Source organism: Clinocottus analis, unplaced genomic scaffold (assembly GCF_023055335.1).
Source record: "Clinocottus analis isolate CAN_PGR_092001 unplaced genomic scaffold, fCliAna1.0.p SCAF_3, whole genome shotgun sequence".
Classification (NCBI taxonomy): domain Eukaryota; kingdom Metazoa; phylum Chordata; class Actinopteri; order Perciformes; family Cottidae; genus Clinocottus; species Clinocottus analis.
Window position 1 is genome coordinate 12,075,153 of NW_027176042.1, and position 20,156 is coordinate 12,095,308.

A 20,156-nucleotide genomic window follows, 5' to 3' on the forward strand; every position below is an offset into this window, starting at 1 on the left:
TCTCAGAAAAATATTTATTTAACAGTTACATAATGTACATTTATTTCCGGGTAGTTTACAAGTCCTTTAAAGTGTGGCAGAACGTTGGCATTGCGCATGTGTGTCTCGGTCCTTCTGTCCCGTCAGTTTTGCCTGATGGACAAAATTCCCGGTTTAAATAGAAGACAAAAATCAGGTCACAAGACACGAAGCATCTGGTTTTACCGTATTCACAGCTGCTCTATGTTCTGCATTAACACACATACAAAAGGATAAGACACAGCGGTTTAAAAATATTTATTTTTTTATTATTTTTATACCTCAGGCTTAGCAATCACATAATAAACCAGTGTATTTGGCTGAAATGGCAATCGCATGTTTGATTGTGAGTAAAACGCAAGATTCTGATACAAGACTGACAAGCTAAGAAAATGAAATGCATCATAGACATAACGGACAAACAAGCATGCGCAGACGCATTAAGCTCCACTCCAACCAGCCCCCAGCCCTGCACCTACAATAAACCGGGATCTGCACTGAGATTCTTTGTCTCAGTATCAAAAACTGATGGTGGATTTTGACAACCAATTACCTAGCCATGTTTAGTGAGACAAATTGATAAGTCTTACAATTCTTGCACTTTTTTTTTTTTTTACTGAATGAGTTAAGGCACCAGAGGTTTGGTTTGAGAGAATAGTTCCATGCAGTCTGAAGCCAATGCAATCTCTCTTCCACAAACATAATACAGTATACACTTGAGACAACTGATTACAAGACACAGAACACTGTAGCCAAGTCCTTACAAGCAGAGAACATCTATCCTAGGTAAAAAGGTTTTATTCCCCCAATTCTGAAAATCTACCATTGACTCATCTTGTTAATTTTCATTTGCAACAAGAGACTAATCTGACAAAATGAACACATTTAAACTCAAGTTGAACATCTGTGCAAGCCCTTTCCATTTCTAACTTCTCTTGTGATTACATACCTGGGGATATAAGGTTAGAACATTTCAAGTCTCGCCACTACATGTTTAGTCATTTTCTGCTCACTGTTGAGCCTTGAACGGCGATCAGTATTCAATTCAGTTGTCGATAACCAAGTATCTTTTCTCCGATCAGTCTACGCACATATTTACTAACATTACACAAACATTCAATACCATGAGAAGAAAAAAACACAATATCAAATTAAACTTGTCTGTAGCAGAAAAAAAACGAGTACATGAACAACCAAGATAAAAAGAAATCTGTATATACATACACGCTGAAGGAAAGCTGCTACTACTACATATGGACATTTACAAGATAAAGCTCAAAAGTGGTTTTATGCCAAAAAGACTACATTCGTCTGAAGCTTATTAAGTATCCAATCAAAGAGATGCAGGTAATCACTGTCACCGAATCAAGTTGACACACTGGCCATGACAACAACCATCAAATAGCTACGTTAATCGAGAAGAGGCCACAAATTTCTGTTTTTCACAAGAAAAACTGAGGTCCCTCAGATCATCCATTATGTTTTAGCAATCACATACTAGTCAATAAGTAAGGACAGCTTAGTCTTCAGGATCTACCATCCTACTCTTGAAACCTTCAACCCGAAAATACAGAATAATTCATATCAGAAGCCGGGCCTAGAACCAAAGTTAGCTGTCAAACCCTGTAATCCTGCTTTGCGAGACACACAACAGCATTATTGACATCTGATAAAACATGGACAGTCCTTCTGCTCGTGCTTCAGCCGGATAACCTTCAGCAAGATTAGGTTATTTGACTAGCAACTACTATTCTCATGAGTTTTCATGCTATATCCTTTTTACAAGATATACAGATCTGTACAGGAGTTAAATCACTGATACAATCTGTAAAAAAACTAAAAATTAAGCTCATCTACTGAGTAACCTTATTTCAAACGTTAGTAGTAGTGATTTAACATCTGCATCACAAAGATGACTACTGCATAAACACTGAAGGATTATAATCATTACACGATGCAATGTTATGAATACATGTCATTTCATATTCATCAGCATCTTTGTAGAGTTTCTACAGAATGTAAGGCCTTGAAATATAGCTACTCAAAGTTCAAACCTTTTGTTAATCAAACGCCTCACTGTCTTCTATTATTCCGCCATGGAATCTTCTTCTGCATCATACGCACATCCTTGATTTCAATATAAAACTAATTTGGTATCACGTTCTCGATGAATCACATGCCAACAACATCCACTCACAAAATGAGTCTCAATCATCATGTTGGATGTTGACAGTGCTTGCTTAATGCTACCTAATATTTAAAACATCCCTCTTTCTCCCCCTCACGATAAACGCAGATACACATGACAGAATTAGCCCATTTATGGCGGCATCTCTTGGGAAAGTCATGGTAACATTACTTTAAGCAAAGCATGTTTCATCAATTATTTCAGCAGACAATATGCATCTTCCTAAAAAATAATTTCAGGTCTGCAACAATATTAAGTTTTTTGAAAAAGTCTGTCAAATGAAATATATCCATCTGTTTATTTACATATATTTACATAAATATTGTTTTTCCCTTTACACTTTTGTCAATGTATTATAGGTTCCTTTACTTTAGTTATTTTGGAGATCTAGGGGGAATGTTCTGTTCTTTGCCACTACGTCTGGCTCCGCGGTGGGGGGAAAATGGTTTGCCAGTATTCAGGCCTCTCGGTTGCTCCCGAGTTCTCAGTGCTCCGGATCTGACTTGACCATTCGCCCCTCTGAAGGAGCGTAATGGTTGACGAGGCGGGCGGCTGTCTCCGGGCTTCTCTGGTGTGCGCCTGGAGTTGGGCCGATGCTCCTCAACCCTGTTGACCTTGAGCTCTTGCAGGGGTTGGCTAGCCGAGGAGGCAGGCGAGGAGGGAGGAGTCTGTGCTGGTGGCGGTTCCTTGGCCATCCGCTGGCACACCTCTGCATAGCTCAGTTTTCTTGCCCCCTGGTAAGCAAATAATGGGTGAAAATTAACACAAAATAAGGTAAAGACCATATTATTCCAAAAAAAAAAAAAAAAAAACCATAACCCATCGTCAACACAAAATGACCATTAAGATCATTGGCAGAGAAGTGAGTTATGATTCAGTGATAGTTTAAGAGGATGCTTTTATTCATTTTGCTTCTTCTCTAAAATGTAATGGAATCTATTTGAAATGCTGTGAATCCCAGCTTCTTTATATTAATACTTTTGTGGCCCCATGTAATTTGCTACAATACACTTGAGACCATCTTGAGATGGAAGCACACCAACAATAGATCCTTCCACACTTCCTACCCCACTACTTCCGCCACCCTTGCTAGGACCACACCCATTTTCAAACTGTGCTTTTCATTTTAATCTCCTCTTCACACACATGCAGTTTCATGACTGCACCTTGAAGGGTTGTGACGCTATCATAGTGACAATCTGTCCAGAGACAGACATGAACACTTGGCTAGAACTCATAACAGTTCTTCTACACTGAATCTTTTACAGACTCAACACGTGAAAACTATAACAGCCACACACCATTTACTGCAAAGCAGCCAAAAAGCCTAAGGGGCCGATCACACAAGTCGTCACTCAAAAACTAGCAAAACCATTGTTTTCAGCATTTTCCTTTTCCTATGCTGTTTGTCTAGCATTTTTTAGGTGCGCATAAAAGTTAAAATATCCTTAACTTTTAAGCGCAAGGCGCGGAGTCGCAAAGCTCATCAATGTCACACTTGGCCAAGGCTCTACAGGCGCACCAGGCTGTTTTTCCCAGCACGTTTTTTTTTAAGCGGCTGCACGGTTGCGTCTGGTGTGATCGGGTCCTTAAGGGGGTCTTTTGAATGATCCATGATTCATGCGAGCCAATACTCCTAGTGAGAAGGCAGGAAAGACTTACCAGATCTGATGTTGGAGAAGGAGGAGATGAGGAAGGTGCTTCAGTATAAACAGACTGACTGCAAGCGGCGGGAGTAGGTAAAGAGGCTGTTGGGGAGGCTGCCTCAAAGGATGTGGAGATTTTTTCTTTTGGAACACAAGGTTCAGCTTTATCATCATCCTTCACCGGAGGAGAAACACTAAATTGTCAAAAAGAAAAGGATGGTTATTCTTCTATGTTTACACCCTTTCCATTCACAGACATTAACTGGTTGAAAACTTTACCTTAAGACTGGTGGTGCCACTGTGGGTGGTGCCACTGTAAGTGGCGTCACAGGAGCAGGTTTAGCAACCATGGTCACAGCATTTGGTTTGCTTACAGCCTCTTCAGATAAGTTTGTTTGTCGAGTCTCATTAACCTCTTGGTTCACAGGCTGAAATATTCAATAATTTAAAATGATGTGTATTTTAACAACTGTTAAATGCTGCTTACACAAGTCTCCAGAGTAAAATGTATCAAAGAGGAATAGATATTTACCTTGTTAGCCACCTTTAGACCTCTCACAACATCAGAAAGGCGCATCTCTGGCATAGTTTCTCCCAGCATACTGACCACAGATCCCGGCAAAGGAGGAAAATTGGAAGCTGCCAGGTCAAATTTTGGTGGAGGAGGTACATTGGTCTCCATCAGAGGGACAGGTTTCTGAAATTATAAACTCACAGTTAAAGTCAAATGTAATAAATAACAATGTGAATCTTACCAAAAAACTGTAATAAACATTTTTTTTTTATCAGGAAAGAACACCACCACTTGGTCTGTGTAGAAAAAGGCATACCTCACAAAAGGAAATGTAATGGATAAAAATAAATATGCTGACCATGGTATGTTCATCTTCTCTTTTCCTCCTCATGCCTCTGTAGCTTCCTCTCCTACAATGAACACAGATCATTTTACATTTGAAGGTTTTTCATATAAAAATGGCATTTACAGGTAAATAAAACAGAATAAAATAGGTGGCATTTCCATTAAATCAGATCTTAAAAGCCCAAAACAAGTTTGATTTCTGCTAGGTATTTTAAATCTAGAATGTATCTTTGAGGTGAACAGAAAGCTACAGGGAAAGGTGAACTGAAAAGTATTCACAACACAAAAAACATGCCTCATGTTACATTGCAGGTTGTAAATCTTCCATCTCCATAGTGTTAATAAGCAGGAGATATTCACTAACCTGCCCCGTGCAGCCCCGCTCAGATATCCACTGGGTATGGTGGCCTGTGGAGAAGCATCTTTAAGGCTGAAAGAGGGTAGAGGGGCTGTTGCCAAAGTGGTGCCAGTCGCCATCCCAGATGTCTGCGGTGGGTGTGGACTCGAGGGACCAGACAGGCCATCCATCAGGGGCCCCGGATGCAGGGAAGAAGAAGGCAGGTCTCCAGGTCTTGGGTGACCCTTGACATGATTTCTGGGCAAACAAAATAAAAACACATTGCTTACTTTCTACTGAATAAACACTAATTGATACTTTAGGCATTAATTAACATCCTTTATATGTGCCCTTAAATGTTTAATTCAAGAGTTTTAATCAAGACTGGAAAGCATGACTTTGAAAGAGAGTTATGTCATTGTGATTTGCACCTACCGGTTTCTGCTCATGGGTCGATGGGTGTTTACAGAGCTTGCATTTGCTTCGTAGTTTCCAGGACTGCTGTAACCATTCATGAAACCACTATGTGGAAAAGGTGCCTGGTAGGGGTAAACACAATTTGACAATAAGCTCCATAAAATGTTATCAAATATATATGTTTGAGAAAAAAAAAATTCTAAATTTTTAAGAATGTCTTAAGATAAAAGATTGGTTCTCACCAGCGGCGTTTCAAAGTAAGGGATGACCGCGGGGTTCCAGGAGGGTGACACCACAGGGTATACAGGGTACTGCTGTTGATTACTGTATGCCTGCTGCATGTAGACTGGGGAGCTATATTGAGCCTGTGGTTGGGCATGCTGAGTGTACACAGTGGAGTCCACACTGCGGAAGCTGTTCTTACCAAAAAACGTGTTAATGGCCTTAATGCGGGCCTGTGGGGAAAGAAAGAAGATAATCAGCTACGTTTGCTAAGAGTAAAGATGTGACCTACAATGAGTAGCATTGTAGATCTGTCCATCGTCATTTAGTCCCCTCAGATCTCATAATCTCAAGGTCATTAGGCCATACAACACTGCACTGACTAGGGGAACGGGTGGCGGGAGGGGGAAGTAGGGCGGGAGGGCGGGGGAGTAAAAGAGGGAGTAGAGGTAGTGTGTAGAAGCAGAGATACAGCAGGAGAAAGGAAGGTGCACAGATAAAAAAGTTCCTCCTAGCCAGCCACAGCGCATACAGATCCTTCCAGGCAGTACTGATCATCACTGGGGTTTAGACAGAACAGTTAATATCACAACCTTGTTTGTTTTAACAGGGGTACACAAGGTCAAATCAAAGTCCAGCTGAAAAAAAGGATGCATTTGATACCTGAAATTGCAAAGGTAAATGTCACATTGTGATAAGGGATAAGTTTCTGGAGATTTACGTGTGCAACACTTCTGACAAATACCTCCTTGCTTATCAGTCTCTGTGCACATATACTAAGTTCACTCCTGAGGCCACAGTTCAGCCAGAGAGTGACAGCTGGTAACATAACTACTTGTGTAACAAAAGGCTTGCTGGGTTCCATATTACCGTCTAAAATTGAACCAATTGTAAGCAGCAATTTAGCCTGAAATAAATAACTTGGTGTACTAAATATAGTAAATTATTGGTTTTGCATTGTAGTGACAGAACTCACCATGATTGGTTTTTCCTGGAACGTTTTTACTTCCTCTCTAAGGTATCTGTAGGCCTAATGACAAAACAAGCAAATATTGACAACATTGTAAAATTTCTGTTGTTCCTTTTCAAGTCTAAGAAATACAAGCTTTAATCCCCTCACTCCCAGCGCTCTAGTGTTAGGTACAGTGCTCAGAACTGTAAATATGTTATTTACTAAAAAAGATACATGTTTGCATTATAAAAGTGAAGAGTCTACTGTAATCAAGAATTATCCAATTCAATTCTTGAATCCACACTATGAAAGTCACCTTTGATTTCAAAGGGAAATTAAACCAGAGCAAATTACAGCCTACATCTAATGAGTAGTTATATAGTTACACTTTAATATGGCATACTATTACAAATTAAATAAGCTTCAACCCAAAAAAATAAAATGCGCATGTTCATTAATTTGGAGACATACCTGTTGTGCATCCATATCAGACTGAAATGTTATGTACCAGTTACTGTTGTGTGCAAACTCAGCACTTAACACCTTTGGACAGTTTTCACTCTTAAAAAGAGCCTCCACTTCCTGTCAAAGTGATGAAGAGCACATACATTTTACCCACAAACACATCTTCCTGCAGGCTCTGTGATAACACATTGTCAATGAACTACAATATAACCACAACAAATACACATAGTTTGAACATCAAGATGCAGTGAGGCATGTATTATACGTCACTGTCTTTAACAGAATTCTTGTCAGTATCTTTCTCTACATACCTTGTGAGCAAGCACAAGCATGTTTGATAGTTAAAATGGGTGGATGATGTTGAGGATTATCATTAGCATGCAGCATGGAATTTTCTTTACCTCAATTGGTGTAGTCTCTGGTACCTCTCTTAGAATGATGATACAGCGACTGTGGTTTGGCCGAACCTTCTCTCCAGCTTCATCAACTTGCACCATAGGTGAAGCTGTAACAAAAGATACAACCTCAATATAAGTGTTTTCACCATCTGAAGTTACTGGAAGGCCCCTAATACACGCACAGTGTGCAATTGGATCATTAGGTTGTGAGTTTTTTAAAACAACAAATTCCAGCAAGCTCTATCAGTATCCTTACTGATAAGAAGAACTATGATAAAAAGCATGAATGGAAAACAGTTATTGACTGTTAAGTTGCAAACACCCTTCAGGATTTTCACCTTGGGGAAACAGTTCGCAGAAGTGGTAAACACAGAAAAGAACATGTCGAGAAACCTCAGACACGACGGCCAAAAAAAAAAAAAAAGAAATCAGCAGAATCGCTTAGTAGAGTCAACATCAATTAGCAGTGACACAAGACATTTAATTATCACTGGTAACTGTGGTGGATCCTTACACCATCTCCTTTGTTATGATTTACCAGGTGACTGTTCTAAACATTAGCCTTTCAAAATATGTGAACAGCTTTTGCATTTGGAAGTGTAGTTCATTGTTTTTTACTCCGAGTTCAAAATAATAATCTATTTCTTCAATCCTTTTTTCTTCCTGGAAAACAAACTGACGCAGTAAGCTAGTACCAACCAATTATATTATGACATCCATCAAGCAATCTGTAACAACGAGGATGGTGAGCCACCGTCTTCTGCATGTTGCTCATTACTGTAAACCCACTATTTGGTGTACAGTTACAAGAGGGATTAATTCAAATCCAGTTAAATATTCAGTTTTACTGCGATTACTCACAGTACAGAGACTAAAGACTAACTAACATTTCACTGGGACTTCAAGATGCTCATTTATTTAACTTGGACCTGTCGCTTAGTCTCTAGTTCAGAACGCAATTTGGCCAATCATAGAGTGACATCATCGACCTCTGGCCAGTGTCTGACAACTATCTTTCTCTGCTCCATAGACTTTAATGCAATTGTTTCAGAGTTTCTTTATTTTCAGGCCTGTTTTGTGGATTTTGAGCTAATGGTTTAATAGTGATTACTTAGCATTGTTATGCTATGAAAGAGAAAAAGTATACTATGAAAGAAAAAAAAGTGTACTGAATGTATATACCCATGTCACTTTTTTTATGATTTTAACAGTGAATAAAGATGAGGTGGTTAACTTTTACACTGGTCTGTAGGCTATAGCTTCTATCTTTACCTTTTAAACTTGTTTTGCTGCTATATCAGTTTGACATCCTTAAAAATACATATTGTGGACCCTTCTGTCAGCTTCTATCTGAAATTGCATTTTCCTATTCATCCCCATGTGTACAGTGTTTCCCCTACCATTATATTGGGGGGCGGGGCGCCCACCTAAAATAACCCCCCACCCCTCTGTAATTTTCTCTATATCGCCAGATCAAAATACGTCATTTAAGGTTCTCTTTCCTATAAAAAAGGTCTACACCTTATTCTGTTATTAAACAGCTGAATTTTATTGACGGGATCTACACAATAGCTTGTCATTTCTGTCTCTACGTGGTTGCGAGTAAACACTCCTCTCCGCTGCATCGCGCACGGCGTTGTTCCGCAGAGACACGTGCGCGCAAACACACGTGAGCGCTGAGCACAGCAGCGGGCAGAGAGTGTAGGAAAATATGTCACGTGAAAAGCAGACAACTACATCTGCGTTTTAAACGCTCCCAGGTAAAAGATGGCAAGAGTAGCCTTCCTGCAAGGAGCACCAGAGCAGCTCTCTAAACCCGAAGCAGGTCTCCTGCTACAAGTAAAACGAGCCGAAGTGCTTGTGTCTTGTTCCAACAATGAGCTGCTGGCTTCACACATTACTAAGTACACAGACATAAAACTAAGTCATTAATAAATACATGGAGAAATGTCTGTACTTTTGGGTAAATGTTCACGATAAACAGATTATGCGGCGCATGTGCGACTTGGCGATTTTTGCCGTTTTGCCAAAAGCCAATCTCCGCAAAGTCTCCACAAAGTCTCTGTGAAGTCGTCTTTTCTGCTGTTCCGTCTCTCAAAACCGGAAAATTATCTCATCTCAACATGGAGCGTGAATTGAGAGCGGCCATATCAAGTCTACAACCGCGTTTCAAAAATATATGTAGACGAAAGCAGCTCACTGCAGCATTAACACTGATACAACCTGATGCTCACATATCTGCACTCATTCAGTTTTGTTTTGCAATTTGCTTTTAGTTTTCCAAAATGAGCTATTTAGTAGTAAGTAGCCTTCATATAATTTATGTTTTGCACAGATAGAACTTTATTTTCATTGTTTTAAGTGATTGCAATTTCTTTCTTCTTTTTTTGTGGTCTGACGGGGCAATTTGGTTAAATTGAAAGTTATTGTTATTTATTCTGTTATTTATAAAAGCACAGATGGAGTCACAAAATTATGTTATTTACAGAAATAGTAATGCTTTTGGTGTTTGTGTCATTGTCGGTGTCATTGAGGTCCTGCCTCCCCCCCCTGAAGCTGTAAACCTAGGGAAAACACTGATGTAGATAATATTTATGCAGGGAATGTAGTTAGTGAATGTGTGGGCTTCATGGCAACTCTGACAGCTTAGCCAAGCAGGGCTAGTGCTTGGTGAAGGGTCAATTAACAATCACCCAATCCCACAAAGTTGTAAAAAGAGTCAACTTCAATTTAAATTCTGAAGATATATAGATTGTCTGAAGTGTAAGTGAATCTCCTAGCATTTCTCACAAATGTAGGTAAGAACAGCAGCATTAATACCTCGCAGTACATCCAGAATGAGGGTCATATCAGTGGTAAGGGCTTTGACGTCCTCCATGCAAGCAATAGTCCAGATGGGAACAAACTGATCACTGTCCATCTGGGATATCAAGTACAGGTCCTTGGATAGGTTCTCTCTGCAAAACACCAAAAATAACATTAGACAACAACAAAAAAAACATTAAAAATGTCTAAATCATTTTAGAATACCATTTAATCAATGACTGTTAGACCAAGGACTCCAGGTACACGAATACTCAACTAAGGAAACAGCTCATTCTTTGCGAAAAACATCTAACGGCAATTCAAATGATTCATTACTGATGTTGTTCTCATAGCTGTATGGTCACTGGAAACACTTGCAATGTGCAGTATAAAAACAAACAAGTATTTGAATATTTCTTCACTACGAACCTTGAAAAGCAGAACTCAAGTTGTTTCTTCAAAGACACTCTCAGGCATTCCTCAGACATTGGTTGCTCTTCAGAAGCATCAGCATCCAAAGCTGATTCGCATTGAGGGTCAAAGACTAAATATCCTGAGTCAGGTTGGTCAGTGACATTCACAATGCCCTCTGTAGGTACAGGGGTATAGTCAGCAGCGCCGTCAGGGTATTCAGCATCGTATCCTTTTCCCCCCGGAGACGGAACGTCTGAGCAACCCAAGATGAAAGAGACAAACAAACAAAATGTCTGTAAAATAACCGTCAGGTTTAGACAACAGGATCTAATGATTTCTTCTTTGTTGCATAAACATGAGAACACGAGTTTCCTCAAATACCACATCTATTTGTGAATGTCTTGGTAATGATCAATAAATACATACATGTGTGACAGTCTGTTCCCATACTTTAGTGATGTACCAGTACATGGGGTGAGGGGGCGTTTACATTAACAATGGATATAAGTGAGAGGAAGGTGGAGAAAAACTTCTCTGCACATAGAACTGAATAAGCTCATACCATCAGTCATCTCAGCGGGAGGAGGGTAGGCCAGTAGCCAAGGAGTATCCTCAGTCTCTTCCAGGTTGTCATTCTGGTGGGCAGGGATCTCTTGCCACACTTTAGCATTGGGGTTCAGCCCTGCTCCCTTTGTGGTAACCTGCAATATAGGATTATACAATGAGTAACAGAAAATACTTTTTGTACAGCTTACACAGTAAGTTACATGAAGCAAGAGTACAGTTAGAGCAGGACCCTGTTTTTTGTACCTGGTTTACTGAGTTAGCTGGATAAGTTTGAGGATAAGATGACGCAAGTCAGGCTTTTCAAAGCAAGTTTAGATGAATCACTATAGCAACACATCAAAATCCCTTAACCTTGTCCGGAGCAGGTTTAGTAAAAGTTCACTGGATAAGATGGCCACTCCCACCTTCAAAAGGCAGCTCTCTTCCTCATTGATGAAGGAGCGATATTAGTTATATAGGGAGAGAGTTCTTCCAGATAGCCAAAATTCGTTCTCACGTCATGATGACCAAATGTATGAGCGCTATCCATTCTGACGACAAGGACTTATTTATTTACAAGACTTTCTAGAGCCGTACATTGAAGACTACACGGCGCGGCTGAGCATTGGTCGTACTGTACACACATACTGTATGCAGACTGGATCATAGGGTTGTATGTTAAAAAATAAAAATAAAAAATTTAAAAATAAATCGCAAGGCCACATCTCGCTTTTTGCGAGTGGTACATGTTTGAACAGTGTCCGCGATGTGGAGAACATCAGGAAAGCGGCTACATGACGTGCTGTCCATAACGTTTATTTAGCACCTCGGAAACTTATGATTGTGTTGAAGCACTCATAATTATATGACAGTACACTATACATACTATTGAAGAAAATTATTAAGGTGGAGTCATGATAATACTTATCACTGCTTCAATTGATTGAATTTCTGATTATAAATAATACATACTGATCCACCCATACACATATTCAAACTCCTAGTTATATGGTGATCTACACACACACACACAGTACATGATACGCACATACAGTACATATATCCTCATAAGTATATATTAATTTGTATACTACTGCCAGCAGACACATTTAAATAAATATAATCTGATTGATTGGGGTGATGAGGCACTTCAAATTAGACGATACATTTCCCCAACACTGATACATTTACTGGTCTGATATTTTGCGACGCTTACGTGACTCCAGCCAACCAGCGGAGGTGGCGTTGCACTGCATTCACAACAGGAAGTGTTGCGAATAGTCGCTACGCTTTAAATGTGAACACATCATTAGATTTTGCCATGCCTGTTTTTCTGATCTTATTTTCCATTATAGCAAGAACATATCATAAATTTGGCATTCAACTTTTCTCCCTTCTGAAGAGGAGCGTGCACGCGAAGTTATCCTGAGGACTAACGTCTGGTTAAAATGAACGAAACAGTTTAAGGGCGGATCCACCGTAGAAAAACAGTAAGCCAGATGTCAATCATCTTGGTAATTTGAGCTGGATAATAGGACATTTGATCGACTTTATTGAACCACGTATGAAAAACAGGGACCAGGAGGCAATGTTTTGATCATCTTCCTGATTTTGAAAAAGTGAGATTTAACATGATGGGCTGTAATGCATTAAGCCAGACGGTCAGCTGTGTGGAGTTCCCTTCTCTGCAAATTATTTAAGACAGTGATTATAGTCATTTTATACTTAGTTTAATATCTATTGCACTGTTGTCGTTGATCGTCTTGTCTAATGTTTGGCACCGTCGGCCAGAAAAAAATCATTGTGTAAACATACCTGACAAATAAATGGTTCTGAAAAAAAAACAATTGGTTCTCAAAACTGTTGGAATTGTGGAAGGACAGCATTTTTAAATGTGGATCATCAAGTGAACTACCGAGTTGTGTAATGTGAAATTGTAAAGATAGATCAATAAATAGTTACTTTAAGTATTGATGTGATGCCTTGTATAAACTACTAATAAGCAACCATAGCATCTTTCTATTACGTAGAACAAATTATATTGTATCAACAGTAAAGGTTTTCAGGTTGCCATTGGCCACGGTTGGCCTTTGGTTGCTAGCAGTGGTAATGACTTTTTAGCACATAAAAAGAGACAGCGAAAAGTAAATGATGCATTAGAGACTATATATATAATTAATATTTCTTGCATTAGTGATATTTAATCAGAAATGCAGTACTCTGTATGCTTTTGAGAGTTTACTTGTGTGCACAGCACTGTTGTCGTTGACTGTTGATTGTCATTTGTCTCGTCTAACGTCTCATCTCAAATGTTGCACCTTCAGCCAAATACAAGTCCTTGTTTGTGAAAACATTCCTGGCAAATAAACGGTTTCTGATGAACCATTTTCTGATTTTTAGAGCAAATTAAATTGGTTTCTCTTGGGTGAACAGCTCAAGCATCCTGTTGAGGTCAAAAAAGAATGTGCAAAAAGATTTATCTGGCAGCTTAACAAAATGTGTCATTCATACAAGTCACATGACAGACATATCTTGATTATTCAAAATATAGGACGACTTAAAATGGCAACCCTATGTGTGGGCAAACAAAAGTGTATGCCTGGTTGCCAGCCCGGCAATAACTTTTAAAAGTCAGCGTTCAACCTTGACTCCTCAGTGAAACCCTGCATGCATGCATGCTTTTCATGCTCTCAGGTAATGTGTAGTCCACCCTTCAAGCGAGAATAAATCACAATAGTTTTAAGTTATGATTAAAAGTATGCAAACAGTTTCTACATGTTGCAAGCAGCACTCCTTGGCAGCATACTTCAAAACATTCAGAACAGACTCCCTTCCTCCATCGCCAATCCAGTATAGTTGATCAGAGATCACGTAAACCAGTTTCCGTCTTTGACGGCCTTCGGCTCTTCCCCTTCGCACACAAAGGTGACTGTTTCATTGGCTTCCTTGTACCTCTTGCCTCGCCTATCACGCGGTCACATGTTACCATACATTGCGCTGCAGCGCAAGTCCGCCTCTGAGCTTCAGCGTAACTTAAACAAGGCACGTCGACCTGTCATCCAATGCTACAGCTCAAGTGCGCTTCAGTCGTTGATGTAAAACCATTATGCGACCCTCTCACAAACAATCTGATCTCCCAGAATGTAGTTACAATTCAGGAGTTCTGGGTTTGTATTGCGGCGTCGATCTGGTGACGGAAAGCAAGAGCACATGGTGCCGACGTGCCCAGACCACTATATGTGACGATGCTCAAAATGGGTTATCTTTAAATGCCATTAAACAAAACTAAGCCTGTCTACATGGAGTTTGTTGGTAAATGATTACCAAATCAACCCCATGTTCTTCCATTCTCACGGTTTGGGTCTCCGCAACGCATTGGCATGACCTTTAGAGCGGAACTCTTCGATAGCTATTTAACGTTAGCTGCAGTCAACAGCTAACGTTTAGCCAACCCAAGTCGTGTAACGTCAGTGGTCACTACATGAACCGTGCAATGATTACGCTTTGCATTTAAAGCAATGTGTAATGAAGCGAGACGTTAGGCGATCTCCATTTCATTGTCTTCTCAAACACGTGTTAACGGGGTGACGTTAAGCTTGTTGGTCGTTTCGCCGTCAACCATATTGTTACTTGCGACTCCATAAATACCTGCCTGCCTTTAGCTAACTAGCTTAAGTTATCTAGCAGACCAGTTAGAGCCGGCCTTACTTTACACTCCTACCCCTAAGCTAATTTGTTTGACAGGTCGACATAAACCCACTGAGTTGTACGTGCGAATATTAACATCCGTGTTTCGGAGTATGGCCATTAATTAAAGGCTAAAGTTTAAAGGGCTAAAGTTTACTACAACGGAGCAAAGCAGTTTGCTCGAGCTACCGACGGCACGAGTCACACTGGAAGGACGCAAACAGGTTGTCGCGTGTTAGCTAGCGTGCCCTCTTCCAGGCCCCAAACTCACCATGCTGCTTCGACTCTGTCCTTCTTACGATGTCCTCCTCAGTTCCGGCAGTGGTTATTGCCCCGTTGGTTTGATTCTTGTCAGAAGGATTTACCTCTTACAAAAGACCGTCCGCACGTTATTTGTAGTGGCCCGTCGTCACAACTACCGTCTTCCCGGTGACGTTAGTCACGCGCTCCAGCCTCCAACGGTGCGTCCGCGCGGACAACAACTTTGAAAAGCTTATAAATAACACTAACAACCGTTTCCCTGATTTCCGTCCTTAAAAAAAACTTTTCCCGTTTAAAGACATGTGGTCTTTACACTTAATTCCCCGTCCCTCTGCTCAGCTTCTTCGAGGCACCGCTCATCCAGCATGTGACAGCTGCGTCCTCTGCACCGTCTGTCCCAACGAGCTGCACACCGCCCGGCAACAGCAAAGCTAATACCAGCAGCGGCTGCCTGTGACCCCTGAGAGAGGACGCTGCGGCTCGTGGAGCGGTCGGAGCACTTACGAGACCTGCTTTAAATAAACGCGTCACGACGCGACTCCCAGAGCTTGTTAATTAATGGGCATTTTAGAGAGTTTTTTTCACTGGCTGCTGGTTGCTAAAAGGATATAACCCGATGCAAAGTTTGTAACAGATATCGGCAAACTTCCGTCTTTCAATAGCAACTTTAGTCCACAACTGATAACTTACATGTGGTCTTATCTTTTTCACGTAGAATTTGATATTTGCTACCATCGAAATATAAAATGTATTTAAATACATTGTTTTGTTTTATTTGTCACACCATGTGTGGTTGGCTATTTTATTAATTACCGAATTGACAAAAGAAAAACACAAATGCAGAAGATAGTTAATTATATATTCATGCATTTGCTCAACTGATATACAATCAGAATAGTATCATTTCTTGTAAATTAATTATTTTTTGTTTCATATTTTTTTCAAACTGATTGTCAAATGAAAACAAACATTGCTGCATGTTCCAATGGTATTAATGTCACATTTACAACCTATTGGGTGGACAACACAAGTTATCTTTTAGTCATTTTGTTTTTGTTGAAAGAAGTCGAGTATCATCTAGCAGGTGCAATACATGAATTGGAAAGGAGCAGAAAACCTACATTTGAGAATTGGTACTGAATTGGTTCTACATTCAGAGTACCCATTTTTGATAGAGAACCAAGAGCAACAACAATTACCTGGTGCTTGATAGAAGTAAAGCCAATGACCTTGAGCTGGACTAGCAGAGTCACAGGTGGCCATCTGTCCTGGTTGTCAACCAGGGGGAGGAAGTGAAGAGGGCGGAATCATAAATGTTGTGGGGTCCAGATCACCCAAAAAAAAAAAAAAAAAAAAAAAAAGTGAAATCTGTGGTATGTGTTCACATGCTTGGCCAAAACAAAGCTGAAATACCAGAGAGATTTCACATTCACGAGAAGGAAGAAATGAATGCCTCATGTCATAACCTTTGCCAGCTTGAAAGCATAAAAAAGTTCTAGGTAGTGAACCCGACTAATGAATACACAAATACAAAAAAAACATGTTTCATAAATGCACAGTGACCATTTTAATTATATCAATTTATCAGACACCAATCAAAGTGATTTCAAATTGACCAAGTACACATTTCTTTACCAAAACATTAGCCTACTTACAATTTACTGGAGACATGGTTTATGGTTTACGCACTTACTTTGATTATTTGCACACAAACATAACCCCCCTAAACTCCTAAAGCGTTCAAACAGATGTTTTCATTAAGCCTTGGTCGGTCCAACCACTTGGGATGCCTGCTGAGTCTGTTGGAGATGCTGGATCTTCGCGTTCATTACTTCAATCACCGCTGTAAGAAATAACACGAGGTGCAAAGTAAATAAGTAAGCAATAGAGTGATGCATTGTTGTAGACCAATGTCGGCATTTTGCATTGCACATAAAATATCCCATTAATGCAGGTTTTATGTGAATGTCTTATCAATGTGAAGCTCTGGTCGTTCATTGCAGCATAACACAGGAAGTTTAACATTTTTTTTCCTCAGGTATAGGAAGACTAGATAACTTTTTTGGGCAAAGGAAGGGACACCATCTCTCAGTCTAGTCAGCTAAAAAACCTTACAGAAAAAGGTGACATAACGAACATCTGGAGAGGCCCAGGCTCCCAGAAAGCAGAACACTCTTAGAGGAAGGGGCTATAGATGGCATATGACCGTTTGGTCAAGCCTTCCTTAGTTCCAGGGGGAGAGCTAGGTCAGCTGAAGTTGCTGTGTGAAGGCTGGCAAAATGTCAAATATGCCTACATGGCTAGATATGCACAAGGCCCAGTTTTATCTCAGAGGAGAATTGCAAAATAAAGCAGATGATTTTTGGAGATTCTGCTAGGTTAAAGTTTAATTTAGTTACGGATGTGTTTATTTCAATATGACAGTGATGCTCAGGTTTTGAGATAAAAAGTGTTCATTAGATATCTTTTATCCACCTTGCGTAAGGAGTATAATATATTTAGTTGATGCTCTCAGCATATAATCAATGCTTGGCAAAATAGATTATGAATCAAGAAGAATTGTAGTCTTGTGTCTGTATTAAATTCAAATCAGAATGCTTGGTGTTCATTAATACTTTGTTGTTACATCATGGGATTTTTTGATTAAAATATCAAACTTGGGCGAGACGGAGGTTTGTAAAAAAACCTGGAGTCTCCAAAAAAGGAGGCAGAATTAAAACCTTGAAATTAAAATACATTAAAATAAATTAAACTGATAGCATGAAGAACTAACACTTTTCACTACAACGATAAAAGCGCAGCAGCAAACTGTTTAACAGTAGTAATTGTTGTTTCTTATCGAATGCGACAGTCCAAGAACAGAGTATGTCACAAGTTGTACATATTGTAAAGCCCTCTGAAGGAAAATTGAATTACAAATAAAATTGAATCGAAAAAACAATAGTATATTTTAATTGAATGCCAATCTGCAAAGTAAAAAGCTAACATTATGCTATAAACAAACCAGACAATTCAGGTCCGATATTGGACTCATGTACTTTTAAAATTATTTTGATACAACTGCACCCAATATTTCTACAGCAACTTGATGTTGACCTTTTGCAGTGGTGTATTTAGCCAATCGATTACGGAATATGTTCAACTTAAAGTGGTTTGTTGTTTTTACCATGTGTTGTTGAATGTATATTAGCAAATGAATTTCAGTTGTACTCTACAGTAGCATCTGTGGTATATTGACCTTAAAAGTAAAAATGCTCTACATATTTGTGAAACACTATGGAATTTAAGTGAATATAACCTTGTCATTAATCATTTAAATTGCGGACCATGATGGAAAATAAGCAGTATTTAATTATTTGTAATGTGTTTTGGACTTGTCTTGTAATATCTATTATTTTAGTTGAAACATAAGGGACTTTTAGCATTAAAATATCTGGCTTCAAACAGAACAAACGACACTAAGTGGAAAAAATGAGGAAACTTATCAATTAAAAAAAGAAAGTAACTTACCTTGTTTCATAGCGTGTTTTTCCTGTAGCGCTGGCTGAATTTTCTCTATCTGCTTTGTGAGGAATTCTATTTTACGTTTGAAGAAAGACTTGGAGTCGTCCACATTCTTCAGAAACAGAAAAATATATACATTAAGTATACATTAAATGTACTACTAATAAACTATCTAGTAATGGCTTACATTACTTAAAGAGTTTCAAATGAAAATATATTTGCCTTTTCAACGTAGTATCCTGTTCCCACATCAACGAACACATTTTCCACATCATTCAATGTTCCAGGGACGTACATCTGAGAAGACCAAATGTCAAGGGAAAGTATGCATGTGTCAAGAGACGCACAAGTTCAATAAGGCACATCACGCAAAACAGCAAAGTATGAGACCATGAGGGGAAGGATACAGAGCTGGTAAGTGGCACGAGCAATACTTTTCCTGTGACAAGAGGAGAGAAAGAAGTCACACATCATCGACGTCAGCTGCAGAGTCACAGATGTACAGACTGAATTCACAAACTCTTATTAACATGACAACACTACACATCATTTTGTGCAACACACTGGTGTGCAGTGAGCCTTTTGGATAGGAAGGTTTATATAGGAATGTGTTTTAGAGATTAATTCAATACAGATAACATTATAGAAAAAAAGTGTGAATTATTGCAAATAAATTACCACTGTTAAAATAAATATGTTATCAATCGTTCCAGCAGTGACTCTTTTAAAGGCTTTGTGAGGCACCAAGTCACATACAAGTATTGTACTCACCTTTGTTGTTTATGTTCATAACGTTCATACTCTCTTTTGCTTCAACATATTTCGTCTGGACAACTTTGAGCTGACCTATTGAAGACGTCAAGAACTCGATCTCCTGCAAAACAGTCAAATGTACAAATCAACGACCACACCTGGAGATCATCTGACTCCAACAAGAGTGGGACGCTAGTCGATAACTTCTTAAACCCACCGATTTACAATAACAACCACCAACTGTGACCACACTGCAATGTATGTTTTACTCCTGTCGACATACTCGTGCCACGGTGTGGCATTTAATACTAACATGCTGCATATTTAAGTAACGTTGGCGTTTGAACCGTTAGCTTCAGATGTGCGTGCTCGCTAACGTTACCCCACTCCGCCATTTTCATTCAGATGATCGCCCTTATAACGCTGATATTGAATAACAGGCTCAGTCCATTCACACGTAACCTTATAGTACGGAATTACCTGATCTAGTTGGGTTTTCAGGCCCTCTAATTGAGGCAGGGAGAGGTCTGTGAGATTCACCGCCATGTTGGAAGCGCGAGGCGAGCTGACCTTTTCTGACTGCATCCGGGTTACGCAGGGGGCGGTAATTAGTCTGGAACCCCGCCCTCCTGTGGACGAGTCAAGAACACTGTTCTTACATGCTCCTCCATCCTTTTTTTTTTT

The 20,156-nt window shown here is 39.6% G+C and overlaps 2 protein-coding genes across 2 annotated transcripts; both read right to left on the bottom strand.

Moving 5' to 3' along the window:
* Positions 1-265: 265 nt before the first annotated feature.
* On the bottom strand, positions 266-15,651 carry larp4ab (La ribonucleoprotein 4Ab). Its single transcript, XM_068593453.1, has 15 exons — positions 15,226-15,651; positions 11,284-11,422; positions 10,737-10,974; positions 10,323-10,459; positions 7,506-7,609; positions 7,111-7,221; positions 6,664-6,717; positions 5,708-5,920; positions 5,484-5,587; positions 5,076-5,306; positions 4,725-4,776; positions 4,385-4,549; positions 4,132-4,280; positions 3,869-4,046; positions 266-2,940 (listed from the first exon to the last, which is right to left on the bottom strand). Exons 1-15 carry the CDS (start codon positions 15,226-15,228, stop codon positions 2,581-2,583), a joined length of 2,238 nt encoding a protein of 745 aa, XP_068449554.1. The 5' UTR covers positions 15,229-15,651; the 3' UTR covers positions 266-2,580.
* Positions 15,652-16,758: 1,107 nt separating this feature from the next.
* Positions 16,759-20,056, bottom strand: pfdn5 (prefoldin 5). Its single transcript, XM_068594598.1, has 6 exons — positions 19,953-20,056; positions 19,491-19,593; positions 19,127-19,158; positions 18,942-19,016; positions 18,726-18,831; positions 16,759-17,058 (listed from the first exon to the last, which is right to left on the bottom strand). The coding sequence occupies exons 1-6, from the start codon at positions 20,016-20,018 to the stop codon at positions 16,973-16,975; spliced, it is 468 nt and encodes a 155-aa protein (XP_068450699.1). The 5' UTR covers positions 20,019-20,056; the 3' UTR covers positions 16,759-16,972.
* Between the last annotated feature and the right edge of the window lie 100 nt (positions 20,057-20,156).

What these genes read in the sequence shown, in the direction of transcription:
- pfdn5 (XM_068594598.1), bottom strand. Translation starts at nt 20,018, where the DNA reads ATGGCGGTGAATCTCACAGACCTCTCCCTGCCTCAATTAGAGGGCCTG. An exon ending in TATGAACATAAACAACAAAG is followed by an intron (nt 19,159 to 19,490) that starts GTGAGTACAATA and finishes CTCTTGTCACAG; the next exon opens with GAAAAGTATTGCTCGTGCCA. An exon ending in CAGGATACTACGTTGAAAAG is followed by an intron (nt 18,832 to 18,941) that starts GCAAATATATTT and finishes CTGTTTCTGAAG; the next exon opens with AATGTGGACGACTCCAAGTC.
- larp4ab (XM_068593453.1), bottom strand. An exon ending in TCCCGCTGAGATGACTGATG is followed by an intron (nt 10,975 to 11,283) that starts GTATGAGCTTAT and finishes TGGGTTGCTCAG; the next exon opens with ACGTTCCGTCTCCGGGGGGA. An exon ending in GTGGCACCACCAGTCTTAAG is followed by an intron (nt 4,047 to 4,131) that starts GTAAAGTTTTCA and finishes TTGACAATTTAG; the next exon opens with TGTTTCTCCTCCGGTGAAGG.